The sequence below is a fragment of the Gadus macrocephalus genome, chromosome 7, assembly GCF_031168955.1.
Source record: "Gadus macrocephalus chromosome 7, ASM3116895v1".
NCBI lineage: Eukaryota > Metazoa > Chordata > Actinopteri > Gadiformes > Gadidae > Gadus > Gadus macrocephalus.
In genome coordinates, this window is record NC_082388.1 from 13,608,277 (window position 1) to 13,628,469 (window position 20,193).

A 20,193-nucleotide genomic window follows, 5' to 3' on the forward strand; every position below is an offset into this window, starting at 1 on the left:
CTCCAGCTGGATTAAAACGGACACATTTATTAGAGAGTCGTTGATGTGTTGTGTGCAACGTTGCCGATCGGTGCAGCTCTGACAATGGCACGGCGGCTGTCTTGATGACCTAGCACTAATCAAGGCCTGGTGGCCTGACAGGAAGGACATAGAGGACACACAACACAGGCAGAGGATAAGACTGCAAAGAACATGTCAATGTCCACAAGCAAATGGTATGTGTGAATATTAAGGTTGGTTTCTAGGCAAATGCTAGCAATTCTGGATGGTTGTAACAATAACCTCTACATAGCTGTTGTTTGGATACAAGGACAGAATATAATATTAGTGTTATTATGGTGATGATGGGTTGTTGAGAATATTAGTCAGAGGCCTTGAGTTATAATCTATATATTTAGATTTAATGCAGCTGATCAGATCCTTTGCAATAATCATACTTTATAACTAAGTGTTTTTCTATGTTATCCCGGTTACATCTTAACATCCCAGTAGAGAGGATCATCATGACAAATGCTCCACGAATGTACTGAGGCACGCTCTTTATAATGGTGTGTGTTTCTGTGTGTGTGTGTGTGTGTGTGTGGGGGGGGGGGGTTGGGCATTTACATTTTCTCACGATCTGATACCAGCTGGATCTTTAAAGGTTCGACCTCAGTAGGCGTACATAGTGTAGTATTATTCGTTTATTTATTTTTACCTCAAGAGGCGTTACTATAATCGGCATAGTACCATATATGGATAAAATGGGCGGCCCCTGTAAGCTTTCCACCAATGAAAACCCCCGGACAGCTGAGGTGTGGCAGGTCGAGGGCGGGCTCTCCGCAGGGGGCGGCGCTCCTACCGGAAGTGCGCCGCGGCTGCTTTCTGCCTGTCACTCGGCCGCGGTGGGTTCCAAGAGAGGGGCAGCCAAGAAGCACAGGACTCTGCCGGCTCGACTGAAGACATCCAACAGATAAACCGACATCGTATAAACAATGAAACAGACCTTGTAGGCTTTTTGTCATAACGCTTGCTGAATAAATGTCATACATCGCCACGTAGCGGATAAACGAGGCGCTAGGAACCGGATCAGGCAGAGAGAGAGAGAGCTGTGTCATTGAGCAAGGCAGGACACGTCAGGGGAAGAGAGAAGAAAAGCTGACCGACTGCACCGTACGAGTCAGCTCTCGCATAGCCCTCCTCAAGCCTTCTCTGCCGGGTAGTTTGGTTGAGGACATCTCATCTAGTCGAGGCAGAAGACCAGGAACTCGAGGAGACCGTCGCCAGGATCGAAGCCAAAAGGTGAGAAGATTTTTTTTTTTCTTCCAGCTAGCTAACCTCCGTGCTAGCTGCTACTCGGCTAGCGTTAGCTACACTGTTCATGTTAGCGGTCAGGCTAACGCCTCCAATCTATACCAACCGGTCTGTCTTCGATGTAAAACTCAAACAGTGTATACCTCACCCATATGAGGTGTTTTAACATCAGCGATGCATCGTGAGGACGAGATACGACACGTCGAGGAGGATTATCCACGGACTTGTGACAGCTGTCAAACAAGGTCGAGGGTTTTCTCTCCGTTTGTCATTTTCTCATCTCGAACGGCATCGGCATATGACGGTGTTCAGATATTTGTTATATGATGTGTGATTAATATGGCAATATCATGAACCATAAACCACCTGTCAAGCGTGATGGGTAGAAAGCTGTCTCGACGCTTGATTTGTCGCCTCCACTCGCGATGCTAATTAGCCCGGTTTGTGGCTAATTAGCCCGGTTTGTGGCTACCAGCAGCTCAGCAAGGCTCGTATATTGGCAACGTCACGGGGTAACAATTAGCCAAAGACGAAGTCGTTTGTATTTCATTCTGCGCGCCGTTAAAACAGTCGCTTATTCTTAACTTCAAGTGTCTATATAAAGGGTCTATATAGAAATTCGTTGTGTAAGACAAGCCGGTTCCTATTTTGAGTCCACACACACACACGCACACGCACAGACAGACGCATAGACACGCATAGATAGACATGCAAAGATAGATAGACACGCATAGATAGACATGCAGACACATGAACGAACACACACACAAAACCACATGAACACACACACGTCACGTGTCACAAAAAGATGTTCCTGTCTAATTCATATGTTGTCAGCTAAATCTTTCAAAGTAAAGCATTAGAGGGCCTGCTAACTCAATGAATGCCATCCTATGTGTTCCCCCCCTCTCAATAGGACCTAACGATCACGGGTTAGCATTTGTGTGGGGGAGGAAAACAAATGGGGGATTACGGGTTTGGAGTCCTAGTTCAAAACAACACTGGCAACAAGTCTGCATTCCCGGTCCGACTCCACCCGCATCTGCAGCCCCCACACCACCACCAGAATGTGTCGCAGAGCCCTGCTGCCTTCATAAACAGCACCACAGCCGCGGGGAATGGCACCACAGGGGGGTCTCCCTGGCTCTTCCCTGCCTCTGCCACCCACAACAGCATGCAAGACGAAATCCTCGGGGGCTCGGAAAAGCCCAAAGCACAGCAGCAACAGGAAATGCAAGAAACGCAGGAGAAGCAGCAGCAGTTGTCCCCCGGGAATCACCAGGACAGTGGAAGTGGCGGAGGGATAATTTCAGAACTGGAGAAGGCCCGCTCGGAGGACGGTAAAGCAGACAACGGCACGCCAGAGGGAACCAACGGGAAAGAGAAACAACTACGCCTCGAGTCTCCGGTCCTGTCGGGCTTTGATTACCAGGAGACGTCGGGGCTCTGCGGAACGGGCCCCATCCAGTCCAGTACCGGCTCTTCGTCTCTCACCGGTTTCAACAACTGGTCAGCCGCCATCCCGCCGGCGCCCTCCACCATCATCAACGAGGACGTCAGCTTCTTCAACCCGGCCTCGGCCAGCAACGGCCCGCTGCTGTTCCAGAACTTCTCGCACCACGTCAGCCCCGGCTTCGGTGGAAACTTCTCCCCGCAGATTGGGCCGGCGGCCGCCGCCTTGTCCCAGCACCACCCGCCCCCACCACCACACCCCCACTTCCAACACCCCCACAACCAGCACCAGCAGCACAGGCGCTCCCCGGCTTCGCCCCACCCTCCGCCCCCCTTCCCACACAGGAATGCGGCCTTCGGCCAGTTGCCCCATCTCTCAAACAGCCTCAATAAGCCCCCCTCCCCCTGGGGCCCGGCCAGCTACCAGAGCCCCTCCCCCTCCCCCGGCTCCTCCACCTCTTGGAGCCCGGGCGGAGGCTACGGCAGCGGGGGGAGTGGCTGGGGAGGATCCCAGGGAAGAGAGTACCGCCGGGGCCTGAACGGAGGGATGACCCCAATCAACTCCATCTCTCCGCTGAAGAAGACCTTCCCCAACAACCACGTGGCGTCCCAGAAGTACCAGCGGAACAGCCCGGCCGGATTCAACCCCAAGTCCTGGATGGACGACGGCGTGGGCCGCACTGACAACATCTTCCCCTTCCAGGTCAGAGGTCATTTGATAGTGTGTTGATGGTTTATTTTTATCGTCATGCAAGATATTCTTTCAGTTGATTATCTCATTGATCAATATAGATTTTTGGCGAGTGTATTGTTCCTCCTATATATTACGTGTATCCTTTCTGAATGCATGCACCGCTTCCATTTCCCCTCTTCTTTCTTCTTATCTGCACAAGCAGACAACGATATATCCGATAATCATCTTCTAAACGACAAAACCCAAAAGTGTAATGCCAGTTATAGTGGTTGCTAATTCAGCGTGGGGGAGGGTGGGAGTGTCTTGGGGGAGGGGGGGGGGGGGGGGGGGTGATGTGTCTAGGAATAAGGGCGGGGGAGGAGGATTTCCATGGATTTCCATACTGCATTTATCAGCACGTTAGCCCTGGCATCCGTCTCTGGGCGCTGCTCCCTGGGCGGCGGGTCCCTGATGATGACTAATGTGGCACTGCAGCAAGGTGTGGCACGTAGACAATGGTGGGTGGGGTTGGAGAACGTGGGGGGTGGGGGTGTGGTCAGAAAGTGGGAAAGGTGCAAGAGAGACGAGGCTGAGGTGAGAATGACGGGGAAACTGGGACAATGATGAGGGAGATGATGTGGGGAGAGATGAAGGCACTCGAGGAGGAAGGGATTATCCTTAAATGTCCTCGCCTGTGCAAAGGCGAGGACATTTAAAAAAAAGTTACATGGATAGATCCAAATAGGGCTTAATTCATAACATCTACTCTCTACCTGGTCCCAGATCTCATGGCATCAGTCCCCTCGATTCTGTGGAATGAAGCCTAATGATTACCATGTTATTAATCACAAAGGGACCTGGCCTCTATTGCCTACGAGGCTCTGCTTAAAAACCTGCCTTGTTTTATTTATCGTCTTCTCTTGATGCCAAGGTCCATGTCCAATAAGGCAGGCCGGTGGACATTAAGGGCTATCATCACCCTCAATATATGGCCCACAGGATTGATAGTGAAAGGTCTAAGGATGAAGATGAATTAGTTTTATTGATTACCCTCAGGGTGGATCATCCAAGCTGTAGTAAGGCGGCGGGGTATGCGGCAGAGCCGGGGCGGGGAGGTGCCCCGGCGTGTGATGTGATGTGGGGGTTGCGTTAGACATGAGGCAGCCTGGCTGACCACGCAAGTTTGACGGCTCCTCCTAACAGCATGTATTTTATCCAGGCTATTTCTGATGACTCACTGTATATACCTTGTTGGGTTAAGTCAATCAGCATACATCTACTTCTATTCAAATGCAGTTTTCCATTGTCTTATCAGATGGCTATCTCTGTGTGTCTAACACCATCTAGAAAGTCTCACCTGACTGTCAATATGCTAGTGACGGTGTCAAGAACGCCACTAATTGGCTTTTAGAAGAAGCCGATAATCTTAATTCGATTCTCGAGTTATACATCTCAAAACAAACCCCACTAACTTATTGATTTGGCAAGTTAAACGTCTAAATTCAGTGCGTCTTATGACACTAGCAAATATAAACATGGATCAGAATGATTGAGAACATTGTATGTAATGATGATGATTAAAAATGCTTGTCAAAGATACAAGGGACCACAGGGACAACCATTTCTATAACTTAAATGTGTATCAATGTTTGTATCGCATTGCAACTACAGGGATTGTAAACCTTATTCCAGGAAAAGAGCTGTCGGCTCAAACCTTTCGTAGGGACTTTAAATGTCCATATACAATATGGTTTAGAAGCTTATGCCAAGTCCGCTTGGTGAATTTATTTTTGATAGATCCTAGCATTGAATTATACATTACTCCTGGTTAGCCCTAGTTTGATTGAAAACATTATTAATGTTTCATCATTAATCGTTTACCATGCTTACATTATATATTTGTCAATATATTAGTATAGTGGTTCTACATTTTTAAGAGGCCAAAATTGCATTCCAACACCAAAGACTACATCTCACAAGATATTTCTATCATGCCTTAGCGTGTTGTTGAACTAAACAAGGTCATTCTTATCTATGAAGATGCACTCTCTTAAGGCTTTTGCATCATGCTAAATTAGCTGTGTGTGTGTGTGTGTGTGTGTGTGTGTGTGTGTGTGTGTGTGTGTGTGTGTGTGTGTGTGTGTGTGTGTGTGTGTGTGTGTGTGTGTGTGTGTGTGTGTGTGTGTGTGTGTGTGTGTGTGTGTGTGTGTGTGTGTGTGTGGCGTCCATTTTGCGCATGGGAGTCGAGTGTCTCTGCCATTATGCACTGGCTGCAGATGTAAGCTAATGCCTGGTTACTGTAGCAGGCTGCCTTCCTGGCCTGGTCTACAATCACATCAGCCCCAAAAGCCTTTTCCCTGTGCCCTCTAGATACTGCAGAGGGAGAGGGGAGGCCAAACGGCCGTGCCATGTCACTGTGTATAAAGCTAAATAAAAGAAAGTAAAGTAGGACTATGCAGGGAAATCTATGCCTGGATATGGAAAATAATGCAAGGATTGGGGGCTTCAGAAGTACACAAAAAAATTTTGTGACCTGTTTTGTTGGATGTGGCTAAACCTCAGGGCCTTATAGCTAGCTACATGTACCTGTGCACAGTATCCAGAGAATTTACAGGTCCTCATTTTGGGGATGATAGAATGCATACAACAGGTTCTCCAGGTAATCTTCATCCACCCGCTGAAGTGGCAGTTTGATGAGATGTGTCCCTTCCACCAAGTAATTTGAGCAGCTATAAAATGATGGGCATTGGACTTGGTATTTACCTTGGTTCACACACTAGTGGATGAATCTGTTGGAAATAAACAGATTCTGAAATGTTAGCTGATATGTTGCCTTTTATAAATATATGATAGGTTCTGTCTCAACGGCATTATTTCAGTCCCTGTATTTCAGACCCGCAAACACATACTCTTGGTTTACATGTCACTATGAAGGCCTTTCAGCATAAAATATAAATGAATGGCCTTTATAGGTGAGTGTTGTTGCAGTCTGCTCAACCTGTGGGCTTCAAAGGGAAGTCTTTACTTTGCTAATGGAAATAGTTTCTGTAATTGAGGGCAAAGGCCGGCCGAAGAGCTGGTGCCACGCGGCCTGCTTATTAGCCCGCTGGAAATAGTTTCCATTCTAGCAGAGACGCAACAGATGGGGATTAGTAGCCTTCATTAAAGAATTCCAGTTGTTTTTCCTGCTTGCAGTCACACAACATGGGGGTCTTGCCCGGTCTTTTGATGAATGCTATACATGCCAAAATCTAGTCTTCCAAGAGTTTGAGACTTGATTGGCACTCACTCACTCACTCATTGACTCAAGAGTTCAGGGGCCACCAAGTAACACATTTGTTATAATGTGGAAGAGTGGGGTGTGCATGGTTTAACCATGACCAGGCTGTTTCTAGACGTTAAAACAAAATAGCAAAGGTGCCCACACATTCTCAGCTATTTTCTCTGTCCATTGCCTTGCACAGTGTCACTCACTATTTATCACTAATTATTTATTGACCATATGATGCTCTATGGTAGACATTTTATCCAAATTGCATTACACACAATCATTAATGCATCATCGATCAATCAATCTATCAGCTTCATTACTTCTTCTTTCATGTCCTAAAGGAAACCCTTAGGTTCCTACTAGGCCTCACCTCTTACAACCATGGCCTACGGTCAGCAAAGCTAGTATGGCTGAGGAATTTGAATTCTTGGCTAGCTGGTGAAGGCAGTCTAGTCTCATTGAACTTGCTGTAATAGTTGTCCATGGTGAGAGTAACACAAGAATGGCTTCTTTCTTGTATTTTTAGCTAGGCGTGTTGTTGAAACATCGCACTCCCTGCATTAGTGCCAACTGACAGATCTCTGTTGTTAGACTTGATTTTATGGCCTTTTTAAAAAGCTTTGTTCCTTCTAATTTAATTGGTATGTTAAATCTAAGAAAATTTATTAAAGAGTAAATAAACACGACTATCTAAGTGATAAACCAAGGTCATATTTGGTAAATATTAAAGACTTGGCAAAATTTGGACAGTGTATAACTGACGTGAAACTTGCGAAAGCAACGAATGAACGCACACACGCGCACACACCCCTGGTGTGTAAGTGCTCTCAGAATAGACACGATGCACAAATGTGACGTAGCTGCAGGGTGAGGAGAAGGCACGGGAGTGTCCCAATCTCTTTGGCCCAGCTTGTTGTGTGATAATGCAGTCTGTCCCTACACAGTGGGCATGACGCTGAAACGCCTGCCTCTGTGGAACCTGTCTCACAGCCCTTTTGCATGCGTCTCTCCACCTCCTACCACTGGCTGATCACTACCTTAGCTCTACAAACCGTCTCTACACACAGACCTGTGCTCCCTTGTACCCAAAGACAGCCACTGCATGCTCACCTAACGCAGCAACAAAGGGCCACAGAGCGGACAATATGTTCGGCACTTGGCCGAAGCCTTGTTGAGCTGCAGGGGCCATTTAAAGACACGTTCTTTAAAGCTCCCGGTGCTCCCACCACCTTCATTTTGTTTCAGTTTAATTTACCTAATTGATGTCGTGGTAAAGGATAAGACGATCAAGATCTCATCAACTGTTCTTTATTCCTTATCCCTCCTTACTCTCCCCTTCATATATATATCTCTCTCTCTCTCTCTGTGTGTGTGTGTGTGTGTGTGTGTGTGTGTGTGTGTGTGTGTGTGTGTGTGTGTGTGTGTGTGTGTGTGTGTGTGTGTGTGTGTGTGTGTGTGTGTGTGTGTGTGTGTGTGTGTGTGTGTGTGTGTGTGTGTGTGTATAAAGACTTTGACATGAAAGTAATTTTGGCCGCATGATGTAATATGAATCCTCTTTGTTTTTAGACATTGTTGATTTTGATAATGTTGAACGCTCCTGTCATGAAAGGAATAGAATATATTTGAATTCACACTGTGACCATAGTGGGACCAATGTGCAGGTTCATCCATGGCAGTTCATGTAGTGAAATGAGTCGCCTTTCTTTTGAGCTATACCGTGGGTTTAATACAAATAATGTGAGCGTCTCTTCTAACCATGGCTGTGACCCCTATGAAGCGTGTAATCCTCGGCTGATTGGCCCCTCTGCGTGTGTCTACTCTATACCCCCATGTCCCTGCGTGTAACCAGTACACAGAGCGGCGTTTGGGCTGTCACATGGCCCCTGTTCGCTGTAGCTGGGGCATGTGTCTGATGGTGATTGGGGATGTTTCGTCTGTTGGGGTTCTGTGTTTGCTGGTAAACCAACCCGTTTTGTAAAGGGAGGAAGACAAGCAGATCTGAGGATTTAATCTCTTGTTTGCGACTGTTCAGTCCTGTGCGTGCGTGCGTGCGTGCGTGCGTGCGTGCGTGCGTGCGTGCGTGCGTGCGTGCGTGCGCGTGGATGCACCTAATTTATGATAAAAATAAATGAGTGTTCCCAGTATCGTATGTCTTAAGTGAACCATGATACAAAAAACTAACACAGAACTACTTTTGTTTAATGCAGTCACTGTACCTTGACGGAACCATATTTATAAATAAAAGCATAATTTAAATAGGTCGAAAATTATTATAAAACACAAATGCCCACTGTAGTTAATGTGATCATTTGAGGCGTCTTAACTCCTGGTCCCACCTAGCTATTTGGGCTGTGTGTTGTCTGTGTGAGGGTCATGTGACCCAAGGCCATGGCCTGTGTCCACATAGGTTGCAGAGGCAGCTGTGAGAAAATGGTGTACTTGGTCTGGCCTATATCCCCGGGTGGATGTTTGTTTTCGGAGAGTGTGTGTGCTTGGGCGTGCTCGTGAAAACGTGGCCTGGTTGAACTGCTGTTTTCTTGTGGAGGAGGAAAGCGGTGGTCCATTTTGGCTAGGTTTAAGAACGCTAGCAGGCCTGCTACTAAAACCAGTGTGGCAGAAACTCAAAGCGGGCTGTTTATGTTGATCTGAAAATATGTGTGGGATAAAGCACATATTTAAAGGAAAGAGCATATGGCTGATTTGCTAATCACGCTTGGAATCCAATATCTTTAGACATTATGGGCTACTTTGAAGTTTTGTATCACACAGCTAGGGCTGCAACTAACGATTATTTTAATAATCGATTAATCTGTCGATTATTTTTTCGATTAATCGATGAATCGGATAAAAAAAAAAAGAAAAAAGAAATTGGAATTGCCGCATCTTTATTCAAAAACTGAACATTACTTCAAATTCACAGTGCCGACTGAAATGTAAAAACACCAGGTTATTGCTCCAACGTCCCGGAACTATTAAAAGTAATATTAAATAATAAAAAGATTAAAAAAACATAACTGGGATAACACAAAAAAGAAACATACAATGTATGATATACTTTTATATGTATATAAGGGATGTCCATGGTTAACCGGTCAAACCTATTGATACCATTTTCGAGACTCCTTGAAATAGAACTTGTAATATTGCTTTAATTGCTGATAAGATGATGATAGTTCAAGATTGGACATTAAACAGGTCATAATTAATTATATCTTTACTATCTATTTTATATTACTGGGAAAACAAGTCTTCACCACAATCTCAATTATTATTTTTTTTTACTGCTGCATTTGAACGCATCAATCATATTACTGAGCCGACCTGAACACATCACATTTGACACTGTTTGTGACCATTGGTTAGTTGTTTTTTTTAAGCTAACTAGCTCTATATCCTGCCGATTTTAACATGGATTTAAAAACGGCATTACTATTTTTAACTGACGGGACTTTCTACACCGTCCGGTTGTGTGATTACTACCGCTGCTTTGAATGACTGTTGATGCACGCGGTGCCGACTCCGAGCCCGTCTGCACAACGTCTGCAGCAGCAGCAGCTGACAGAATTTTCGGTTGGACTACTAGACGGATACTGTATTGAAGGAGTTTTTTTTAACCCAAAGACAGTGAAGGTACAACACTTTTATGTAGGCCTACAGTCCAGTTTTTAGATATGACAAATACAAGCTGTGGTCGCTCACACTGAAGCTCGCTGTGGGCGTGCATGAACCGTGAACCAACCTGTCGGCGGCTGGCTGTAAACAGTGCTGCGCCTATGAGTAACTTATTAATCGCGCGACGCAACGAATCGACGACCAAATTCGTTGCCAACGCATTTAGTAATCGATTTTTATAGATTTTATCGATTCGTTGTTGCAGCCCTACACACAGCCCTTATTTTCATGGGTCTCAATTGGAATCGGTGACGCAACAAACGCAGAAGTCTGATTATCTAGTTACATTTCCAGTAAGCTTCAATCTGGGCCATGGTTCATTACCAGTAGGAAGCTTCTTGTTTTTTCCTGTTGCATATTCTGTTTACTGATGTTCACTTGTGCTAGATATCTCACAATCAATTTGGTTGGAGTTCAAAGGATACTGAATTTTTATGTCACCACCACCACTTACCTTTCTGGCAATTATCATTCAGTGATTCGTTCACAGAATATCAAGTCAGTCCTGCCCGACCCGTGGGCAATATCCTGTTTTGTTTCTTTTTCAGATTGTGGGAAACAGATGAATTGATGTCCATATAATTATTTGAATGTAAATCTATCTGCAACCCATCAACGATAACCAGTTCCAATTAATAATATAATAATTTATAATTTATGTACGCTATGCATGTATGTTTGCATCACATTCACATTTCCAACTCTTTTCTTGGCATACACATACCAAAATATATACTTGTGTATATTGCAGTATGCTGCATTTTATTATGTATTATATTTTAGTCTGACATCTATAAGAGACCTTTCTTCAAAGTGTTTTAGACCGGTTTCTTTGTCATCGGTAGTAATAGCTGGTTGATGGCTGAAAGTCCATAAAGCCACTGATAAAAACGAGTGCAATCACGGAACAATTGTACTAATCAAGCATCTCTTGTCTTTGTGTTCAGGAGCGTACCCGGTCATTCGATGGCTTCAACATGAACACACTGGAGAGTTCCCTGATCGACATCATGAGGGCCGAGCAGGACACCCTGAAAGGTGAACATCTTTGGTTTCATTACAGCTTGAGCCGACCAGGCTCATCCTAGGACAGCCGTCACTCTGACGCCATGAGGACCTCTGTGAGCTAATGGAAATGATGTAAATGATGTTCTCAATATACAAACGACAACAACCTTGCATCTAGTTTGAATGTCCATCTCCGAATTTTTTTCTGGTGCATTTTCTTTTGAACGTCACTAATCTGCTGGTATTAAAATGTTCTGAGTCCATTGAACACAGCCCTGTGCCTGTGAACCACAGAGTGCCCACAGGGACACTAACGAGTGATCCACTCAGTCTCGTCCTATACCATTTATCCTAACGTCTTGCTCAGTTGTAGAACAAGGAATTTCTATGCGAAGATATTCACAGAAAAACATGTTGAATTCTCTAACTGCTCCATATTGACAAGGTGATATTGGATTTTTAGTTTTATCTATTCACTGCCAATGATCAGATTAGCACTGGAGATAAGATGAACACAAAGACAAAATGGGGGATGTTTTGTTTGTTACACGCTAGAACTGCCTAACAAGAATATAAAACAGGATCACATTACATTAATAAAGCCTGTAAGAGCCTGGAAAGGAAACACTCTCCATCACAATATCTCAATCTTCAGAAGCCCACATGACACCCGAGCTCATGTGACAACATTGATGTTATATTGATGCATCTCTCCTCTAGTCTTGACTGGCTTAGTGAGGTGGAGCAGCGAGCCGGGGCCTTATTGTTAATAAGTGATGGACCGTCCTACCTTGTTGACCACTGCTGACTTCAATCCACTTACTCAGCAGTTCAGAAATGGAATTGCCTCAGGAACCAGATGGGGGGGGGGGCGGGGGGCCGCAATCGAAGACCTGGAAATAAATTTGCTGCAATAAGGAAGAGGGTCTGAGCCACCAAAGTCAGGAAGATGGTCAGGGATGGTCAGGAGACGGACAGGGGGGTGGGCAGGAGATTGTTAGGAGGTGGTCAGGAGATTGGCAGGGGGGTGGGCAGGGGATGGTTAGGAGATGGCCAGGGGGGTGGGCGGGCGGGCAGGGGATGGTACCAGAACACCCTGCTGCTGGGTTTTCTCCAGCCCAAGGGGGTGGGTCATTTGCAGAAAAGCTATTTAACCTCAATCCATCGCTCCTCAAACCTTGCTGTGACTTGATTAGGATAGGCTTTTTAAGTGACTAGACAGTGGTGTACGAGGCTGTCTCTATTCCTCTTGCTTCTCCATTTCAATTTCTCCTCTCCCGCTTTCTTTCATTCTTCCTCTCTATTTCTATTCTTTGAGTGTATGTCTATTCTCGTAGTGTAACTGGGATATATCGTGGAATCACGATGCATAGCAAACTGTGTTAATTATCCACCAATTATACACGATGAGTCACGTTTCCAATGTTCTCCAATGGATTCAACGTAGAATTGCTGCTTATTAGTGTATCCTGCTGGTTCTATAACAGAAAAGTGCAGGAAGAACGGTGTCCCCAGCTTCGGTGTGGGCGAACACACATGGAGTGTATAAAAGAAAGATTAAACTGACTTGAATGTGTACATCTGTGGAAATGATCACAAAAAAAGAAACACCTGCAAAACGTCTTCTCAAGTAACCTCATGTTTATGGACCATGGTGGTATTTCTGGGATTTCTTGTGTCTATGTCTTGTGGCCATGTGAGTTCATTTGCCAAGTTTTTTTGCCTTGATTGTTGAAATTAAATCTGTTTGGCAGGGCTCTGAACGTTGGGCAGTTTGAAAATGGTGAAAGGTGGATTATATATTTTAAGAGCAAGGTTTCTTTGGTTCTATGATTTCAACCCGGATTTGGTGTTCACAAAGTACCACTATGAGGGAGGATGTAGGGTGCCTCCCTGTAGGGTCGGAAGTGAGTTTAGGGCGTCCTTTGGGATTCCAATATACACGTCTACCTAGCAACATCACTGTACACTTGTGTTTCCTACATCCTTAGTCTACATATAGACACACTTAGCTTACATCCACCAGCCTACATATAGATACACTTATCTTACATCATCAGCCTACATATAGATACACTTATGTTTCTTTACATCCATCAGCCTACTTATAGATGCACTTACCCTACATCCATCAGCCTACACCTATAAACACTTAACTCCTATAGAATAAATCTCTGCATTAGCTTTGCTCGTGTTAACATATACAGTGTTTCCCGCAGGATTTTCTTCAGCAGCGGTGGTGTGGTCCCCGATCCCTCTAGGGGGGTCCGGGGGCAAGCCCCCCCGGCCGAATTTTTTTTTTGTACCCTTTACATTGGAATGCATGAATCTGGTGCACTTTGAGAGGAGAATATGCACTTAAATCCTATTCAAACAGTCCTGTGTATTACTGTAGATGGGATTATTGGTGTTGTAACTTTGCCTTTTGTGTCTTCATTTACAGATTTTTATATTTTTGTATAGTAATATTTAAACAAAAAATGCCACAACGCAAATATAATTTGCACAATTTATTTACAGATTTTTGCCTAATGCTTAAACACTAAACATGGTTGCTATGCCCAAAGCATAACTGTTTTTTACATAAGACACTTTGTTCAAAAATGAAATCTCCTGCAACAATGGGCCAAACACATCTTTTTAAATTATAAACCTAACTAAAATTTGAAAAGAACACAGACTCACACACATGAAAAATAAAAAATAAAGCTAATTGAATACCAATCAGTGTGAGCCTTAGCACTACAAATAGACCTCAGGTGAGCTCAGCTCCTTTGTGAGACAGTGAGAGTCAGGAGAAGAGGACAAGAGAGCGATGATAAGCTTGTTATTGCTTAAAACACTTCTTCTTAGTCTTGGGAGTCAAAAAGTGATGAGAAAATTATAAAATAAATATAAGTTATACATAATAGAAACTATTCTTGATCTTTTAAGAAGTCCTTAGGTTTTTTTCCCTGCATTTATGCTAATGACCACATGCTTACAGGTGATTAGCATAAATCCCTAACTAAAATACGCGATGAAAACGGATTTTATATGGCAATAAAGAACAACATCGGATCTAACAGTATGGATTCATTTTTCAAAGTTCCCGAAAATACCTAGGCTATAAATTCCTGACTGGATATAAGCTCCTGTAAAGGCTATGAGTGATCCCAAAAAGAGCGACAACACGCACACACACACAGCGGCGGAGAAAATTCAGCAGCGGCGGCGCGCCGCTGCTGTGTGAACGTGGGGGAAACACAGATATATCTACCCTGCAGCATTATCTTGGTCTCTTGATCAAACTGTACATTGGTGGACAATAAGAGGCAGGGGCTCAGTATAGAGCTAGATCCATTTATTCTGTCTCTACTTAACAAAATAAATACCAGCCCTGTTATAGTGTTTACATCAGGGAGTGGAGTGTTTGAGTAGATGTGCAGGATGTGAAAAGGTTTCACCTTTTATGACTCCACTAGGCGTGTGTGTTCGACTCCTTCATCAAATCTCCATAGCTCCATATAAACAAGCCCCTGAACACATTAGTGTCATGTTTACTGAGTCGATGGCCTTAACACTCATGACCTCAATTTATAACTTGCTGCTCTAAATTTAAGCAATTACAATTCCACGCTAGCTCAGAGTTGCAAAGGAAGTACCAGAATTGAGACACAATTGCTTGAGGAAGCAAAAATATATTTTTCGTTATAGTTAATCTTGAACTGCACCTACTGTACCATTTATCTTCTTTCCCTGAAGAAAAAAAGTCCTAAATGTTCATTTGTCCTAGGGATAAACTACAAAGCAAAGAGAATCCATTCTGTCACCTTCCAATATGAAGGTATATGCTAATACACCTCAGAGATTCTTGTGTGAGAGTTGACCCTCCACATCTGTAGAGGCTAGGGGTGGAACGGTTCACAGAATTCACGGTTCTGTTTATATCAATGTTTTGGGGTCACGGTTTTCGGTTTGGTACGTTTTTTTTTTTTTTTTTTTTTTTTTTTTTTTGTAAAGCTGATGACAAAATGAACTATAAAAATATAATGATATTTATTTATATGATAGGTTTACTTGCCAATGTAATAGTGGCAGTGTGCCACCTTGTTACATTTTAAAATAGGGAAGTAGCGGCTAAGACATTTAGTTTCTGAAACGGTTTAATTGGTTACATTTTTTATTTAAATAACGCTTCAGATGGCAAAACTGCAATTCACATAAGTGCTGGGTGAAGGAAGTTGGTGTCCTTCAGATCCACTCTGGGTCTGAGTCTGTCCGTTACAGCTTCAATGTAAAGCGGGTCACACACCAGACTAGCCACGGAGCGCGGCGTCGATTTGGGGTGTGATCTGTGTTCCACACAATGAGTGGTGATGAATGAGACTGTGATGCGTGCCACGGTTTGGAGCATTGCTGTAAGTTTTAGCGCTGTTGTATGGCGGCGCTAGTGATTGATCTCTCATTGAAAACATTGGAAGGTCCAATGAAGACCCACCGCTTTGAGTGTACGGGGTTAGTTCAAATGATCATAAAACTGAATAGGTTGGTTGTACATTGTGCAACGTTTCATTTAAATTGCACTGCAGCATTAGTGCTATTCAAGAGCATGTGAGGAAATGCACTCTTGTAGAGGATGGACAGCCAGATGATAAAAACACTTTGTAACTCGTTCCCTTAGCAGGCTGCTAAGGGAACGTAGAGCTGATATAGGAGGAGTATATTACCTTAGCAGCCTGCTGTTATTGGTTGGTAGTGCTTATATAGGAGGTGAATATTACCGTAGCAGCCTGCTTTTATCAGTAGGTAGAGCTTTTTGATACAGAAAATAAATACATTTGCGCAGTAATTGCATTACGGGTTAACATTGTCAGTTGACCCGTTCCATCGCTAGTAGAGGCTTACCATAAACCTCACCACACAAGTCAGAGTTCGCCAGCATGCAAGTTCAGTAGTAATCAGGCTTGCTTAAACTTGTTAATGCTTTCTTAATGCCATTTTCTTTTGGTTTCAAGGTTGGGCGTATTTGCTAAGCAACATGATAAATATAGTGAGTAATGTAACTGGACTCCTTGCTACAGTGTGGCACTAATGTTTTTATTAAGTTGAATCAGGGTCATTTCTACTGTGCATTATCTATCAAGATGGATAATGCCTAAAATGGACTAGAAATGTCTGTGATTGCCACAGACACACACTCAGACTCACGTACACACACAAACCCCTCTCTCCATGATTCGCAAGGTGATAACTCATTGATGGAAATAGCTTGGTGGGGGAGGTGGGCGTATGAGTGGGTTACCAACACCACCATCTTTGTAAAGATAATTATTTAAGTCTGTTATTCCGAATAGGCTCCAGGCTTTTTTTTTTTTATCCCAATCGGCCATTCTGTACAAGGTCCTTACGCGACCGGGGCGGCCTTCAAAGATGGCCTCATTCTGAATCCAGTAGTGTGTGTGTGTGTGTGTGTGTGTGTGTGTGTGTGTGTGTGTGTGTGTGTGTGTGTGTGTGTGTGTGTGTGTGTGTGTGTGTGTGTGTGTGTGTGTGTGTGTGTGTGTGTGTGTGTGTGTGTGTGTGTTGCCCTTTCCTCCTCCACTGCTGAACCCCCAGCCCGTCCTCCACGGTGGGGTACGCCCTCACACCTCGCAGCCTCTCTGTGCTGCTCCGCTCTCCCTCCTATAGAACCCATACTGTATAATCTGTCCTCATAATTGCAGTGTTGCTTTTACAAGGCCATGCAATGTGAGGGTAGGTTGATGTGTAACTAGTGCTTTTCAGTTCAGTTTTCTCATGGGCAAGGTTAAAGAAGAAAACGACAAGAATATGCATGATTATGGAGGCCCTGGCAAGGCGTCGTCTTTCTTTATGTTGCTTCACTGTCGTTGGTTCTTACTATTGCTTTTCCCCCCTTTATGCTGTTTTTGTTCTTTTCCGTCTCTCGCTGCCCTCCTTTTCTCTTCGTTGGCACATGTGTGTCGGTCTCATTCTCCTTTCGCCTATCTATCTGGCTGTGTCTCACGAGCACACCGTATCTATGAATTTATACTGCTCTCCATCGCTACGTGTGTATCCAGAACATCTGCTGCCCTCTCAAATTAACACGCCTGCCCATAAACAGCAGATAGAAAGCCAGGGTGCATATGCTGACGTACTGGGGAGAAGCGCATGCGATCAGAGAGTGTTGCTGTAGAAGTGGCTTTAGATGTCTTCAGGCATTGTCGTGACTGACAGAAAGGATCCCTCTGTTCTGCTGCTCTTGTGTGTGTGTACGTGTGCACGCACAGTCCTTGCGTGCAGCTAGCAGCAGGCGTTTTAAGGTTCACAGAGCGGCCACACAGTGCACCAGACACTGGGTGATGTGGTATGCTAATGTGTGCCCACATGCTATGCACACAAAACAAACAGCATTTGTGACCACTAAAAACAACTGTTTGTGTACGTTCGGCCACAGTATGTGCATACATTGTCGTGACACAGATGTACTGTTGTTTTGTTATTGCACATAAACGTCGAAAATGTATGAAAATAAATTGGCAAAAATGCACGCATGACGCACCTCTGATTGCCATGGTAATGGAATCTAAAATGTATCTTATTTTACATTCCACACATTATTACATAGTAGAGCCTGTATTTACATGCATACATACTTGTAGTAATTACATTTTCACTTTATATATTCTGCCATGAATTCCTGATTAACTAAATGTGCAATAATGATATATTCAATGTTTCTCAGGCTCAAACTGCAGTGTGCAGTGGTTCACTTCATGGTCATAATGTTCAGTATGGTTGTTTTCCACATCGGAGTATCTTAAGTGGCCTTCACAAGGACCCGGGCGGGACTGGAACACACCTAGACTCCCATTCGCCTTTGGTTGTCATGCGCCCTCTACCCAGCGGGCCACAGGGCAGCATGGACACAATATGTGGGCCGTCAGAGGATGGGCTAGTAGAATTCCGTTTGAGCCCGGCGTTGGAATGTACCGATGGAGAGTGTGGGGGGGAAGGGTGTTCACAACCGCACAACAATAGCTGTTCTATTCAACACACTGCAGTCCTCCGGCCCGGCCTTGGTGGGCACGGAGGCTTGGTGGGCTATGCTCATGTGTGGTTGGGAGTGTGGGCATATTTAATTTGAGTATGGGGAATGTCTGCCAGTGTTGTTGGGCCAGGCACATGGAAGGCGTATTCAAACATCCAATGTGATGAGACAGAGTGTGATGGTCAGATTAATTAATTTAAATGACTCAGTTTTATCTGTTTTATACAATCAAACGTGATCTCTGTTATTATGTGAAGGTATGCGTGTTCGGGCTAGCCAATAAAACAACAAACAGCTGATGATAAAAGCAAAATGTATCATACTAACATTTGTTTGCTGAATCTGCAGAAATGGCTGCACACTCACTGAGGTGTATTCTTCAGGCGCCATTTTGTTCACGTTATTTTTTTGTGTCTCCCTGTGTAGGTCGTTTGGGGTTCCCCCACCCAGGAGCCGAGAGCCCTCTACCCCTCAATGGTATGTTTAGGAACCTCCTCTGTTTCTACTAGAACCTCCTCTACTATTTCTATAGGAACCTACTCTACTGTTTCTATAGGAACCTCCCCTACTCTGTTTCTAGGGGAACCGCTTCTGTTTGTATTGGAACCTCCTCTAATGTTTGTAAAGGAACCTCCTCTACTGTTTGTAAAGGAACCTCCTCTACTGTTTGTAAAGGAACCTCCTCTGTTTCTAGTGGAACCTCCTCTACTGTTTCTATGGAACTACTCTACTCGGTTTCTAGTATAACCACCTTTACTCGGTTTCTATTGAAACCTCATCTGTTTATGGCAACCTCTATCCTCTAAGACTTTTCCATCTTTATGTAAGAGGCTGCATCATCTTTCAATGTGCTCTGTTCAGATGGTACCCTCCTCTACTTCATGCTCCTATAGGAAACGAGGTAGATGGACACCAAGATAAATATAAAGGCCCATCGGTAGCCACAGGCTCTGAGCCTGTTCCTTCTCCCTCTCTGTTGCCTGTCACTCTCTCCTTAATGCATCTCGTGGTCGTCACAGTGACACAGCCTCTAGCTCCCATGACTCACAGTGGTAGTTTGTTGCCTTCTGGTCCTGAGCCAGAGGGACGAGATGAAGCACCCCAGAAATAGGGAGGAGAGTGGTGGGGGTACATTTGACATCACTACAGCTGGCCAGGAAGTCGGTGCTTCTGACCACCCCCCCTGTCACATGACGGTGTCACATGTTCAGGAGCTGTAATCTAGCCCTGAGACAGATGGCGCAAGCAGATAGGCCGGATTCCGAGGTCACACACACACACACACACACACACACACACACACACACACACACACACACACACACACACACACACACACACACACACACACACACACACACACACACACACACACACACACACACACACACACGGCTCTTCCTCCCTCACTGATACGCTTGCTTTCTCTTTCCATCACCCTCCCTATCCATCTTTAGTGCATGCTCTCTAATTGCGTGCATGGTCTATCTCTCGCTCATTCTGGTTTCCTCTCTCGTTCTCTCTCACTCCTTTCTCTCCCTCTCCCTCTCGTTTTCTCTCTCTCTCTCGTGCTATCTTTCTCTCCTGCTGCGGCACCTTCCCGTTCCATCCCTCTAGAGATCTGCTTCTTTGCACCGTCTTGCTCTGTCCTCACGCGTCAGGTTTTTTTATAGCATACTCTACTCCCTTTTAATCAGCCAAAGAGGGCTGCGATGCTTCGTTCACTCCATCCCCCTCCCAGCTCCCCTCACTCGACCCCTCCCTCTCTCCCCGGCTCCCCTCCCCCCCTCAAGA

The 20,193-nt window shown here is 44.7% G+C and overlaps 1 protein-coding gene across 3 annotated transcripts in view; it reads left to right on the forward strand.

Annotated features, from left to right (window-relative positions):
* The first annotated feature begins 854 nt into the window (after positions 1 to 854).
* Positions 855 to 20,193, forward strand: part of cpeb4b (cytoplasmic polyadenylation element binding protein 4b) — a 34,986-nt gene continuing 15,647 nt past the window's right edge. For all 3 annotated transcript variants that reach the window (XR_009526451.1, XM_060055718.1, XM_060055720.1), the window contains exons 1-4: positions 855 to 1,281; positions 2,210 to 3,448; positions 11,309 to 11,399; positions 18,826 to 18,876. Coding sequence is in view for 2 of the 3 variants with exons in the window: in XM_060055718.1 (XP_059911701.1) it covers positions 2,255 to 3,448; positions 11,309 to 11,399; positions 18,826 to 18,876 (1,336 nt within the window). In the remaining variant the exon portion in view is untranslated. The remainder of the gene's footprint in view (positions 1,282 to 2,209; positions 3,449 to 11,308; positions 11,400 to 18,825; positions 18,877 to 20,193) is intronic.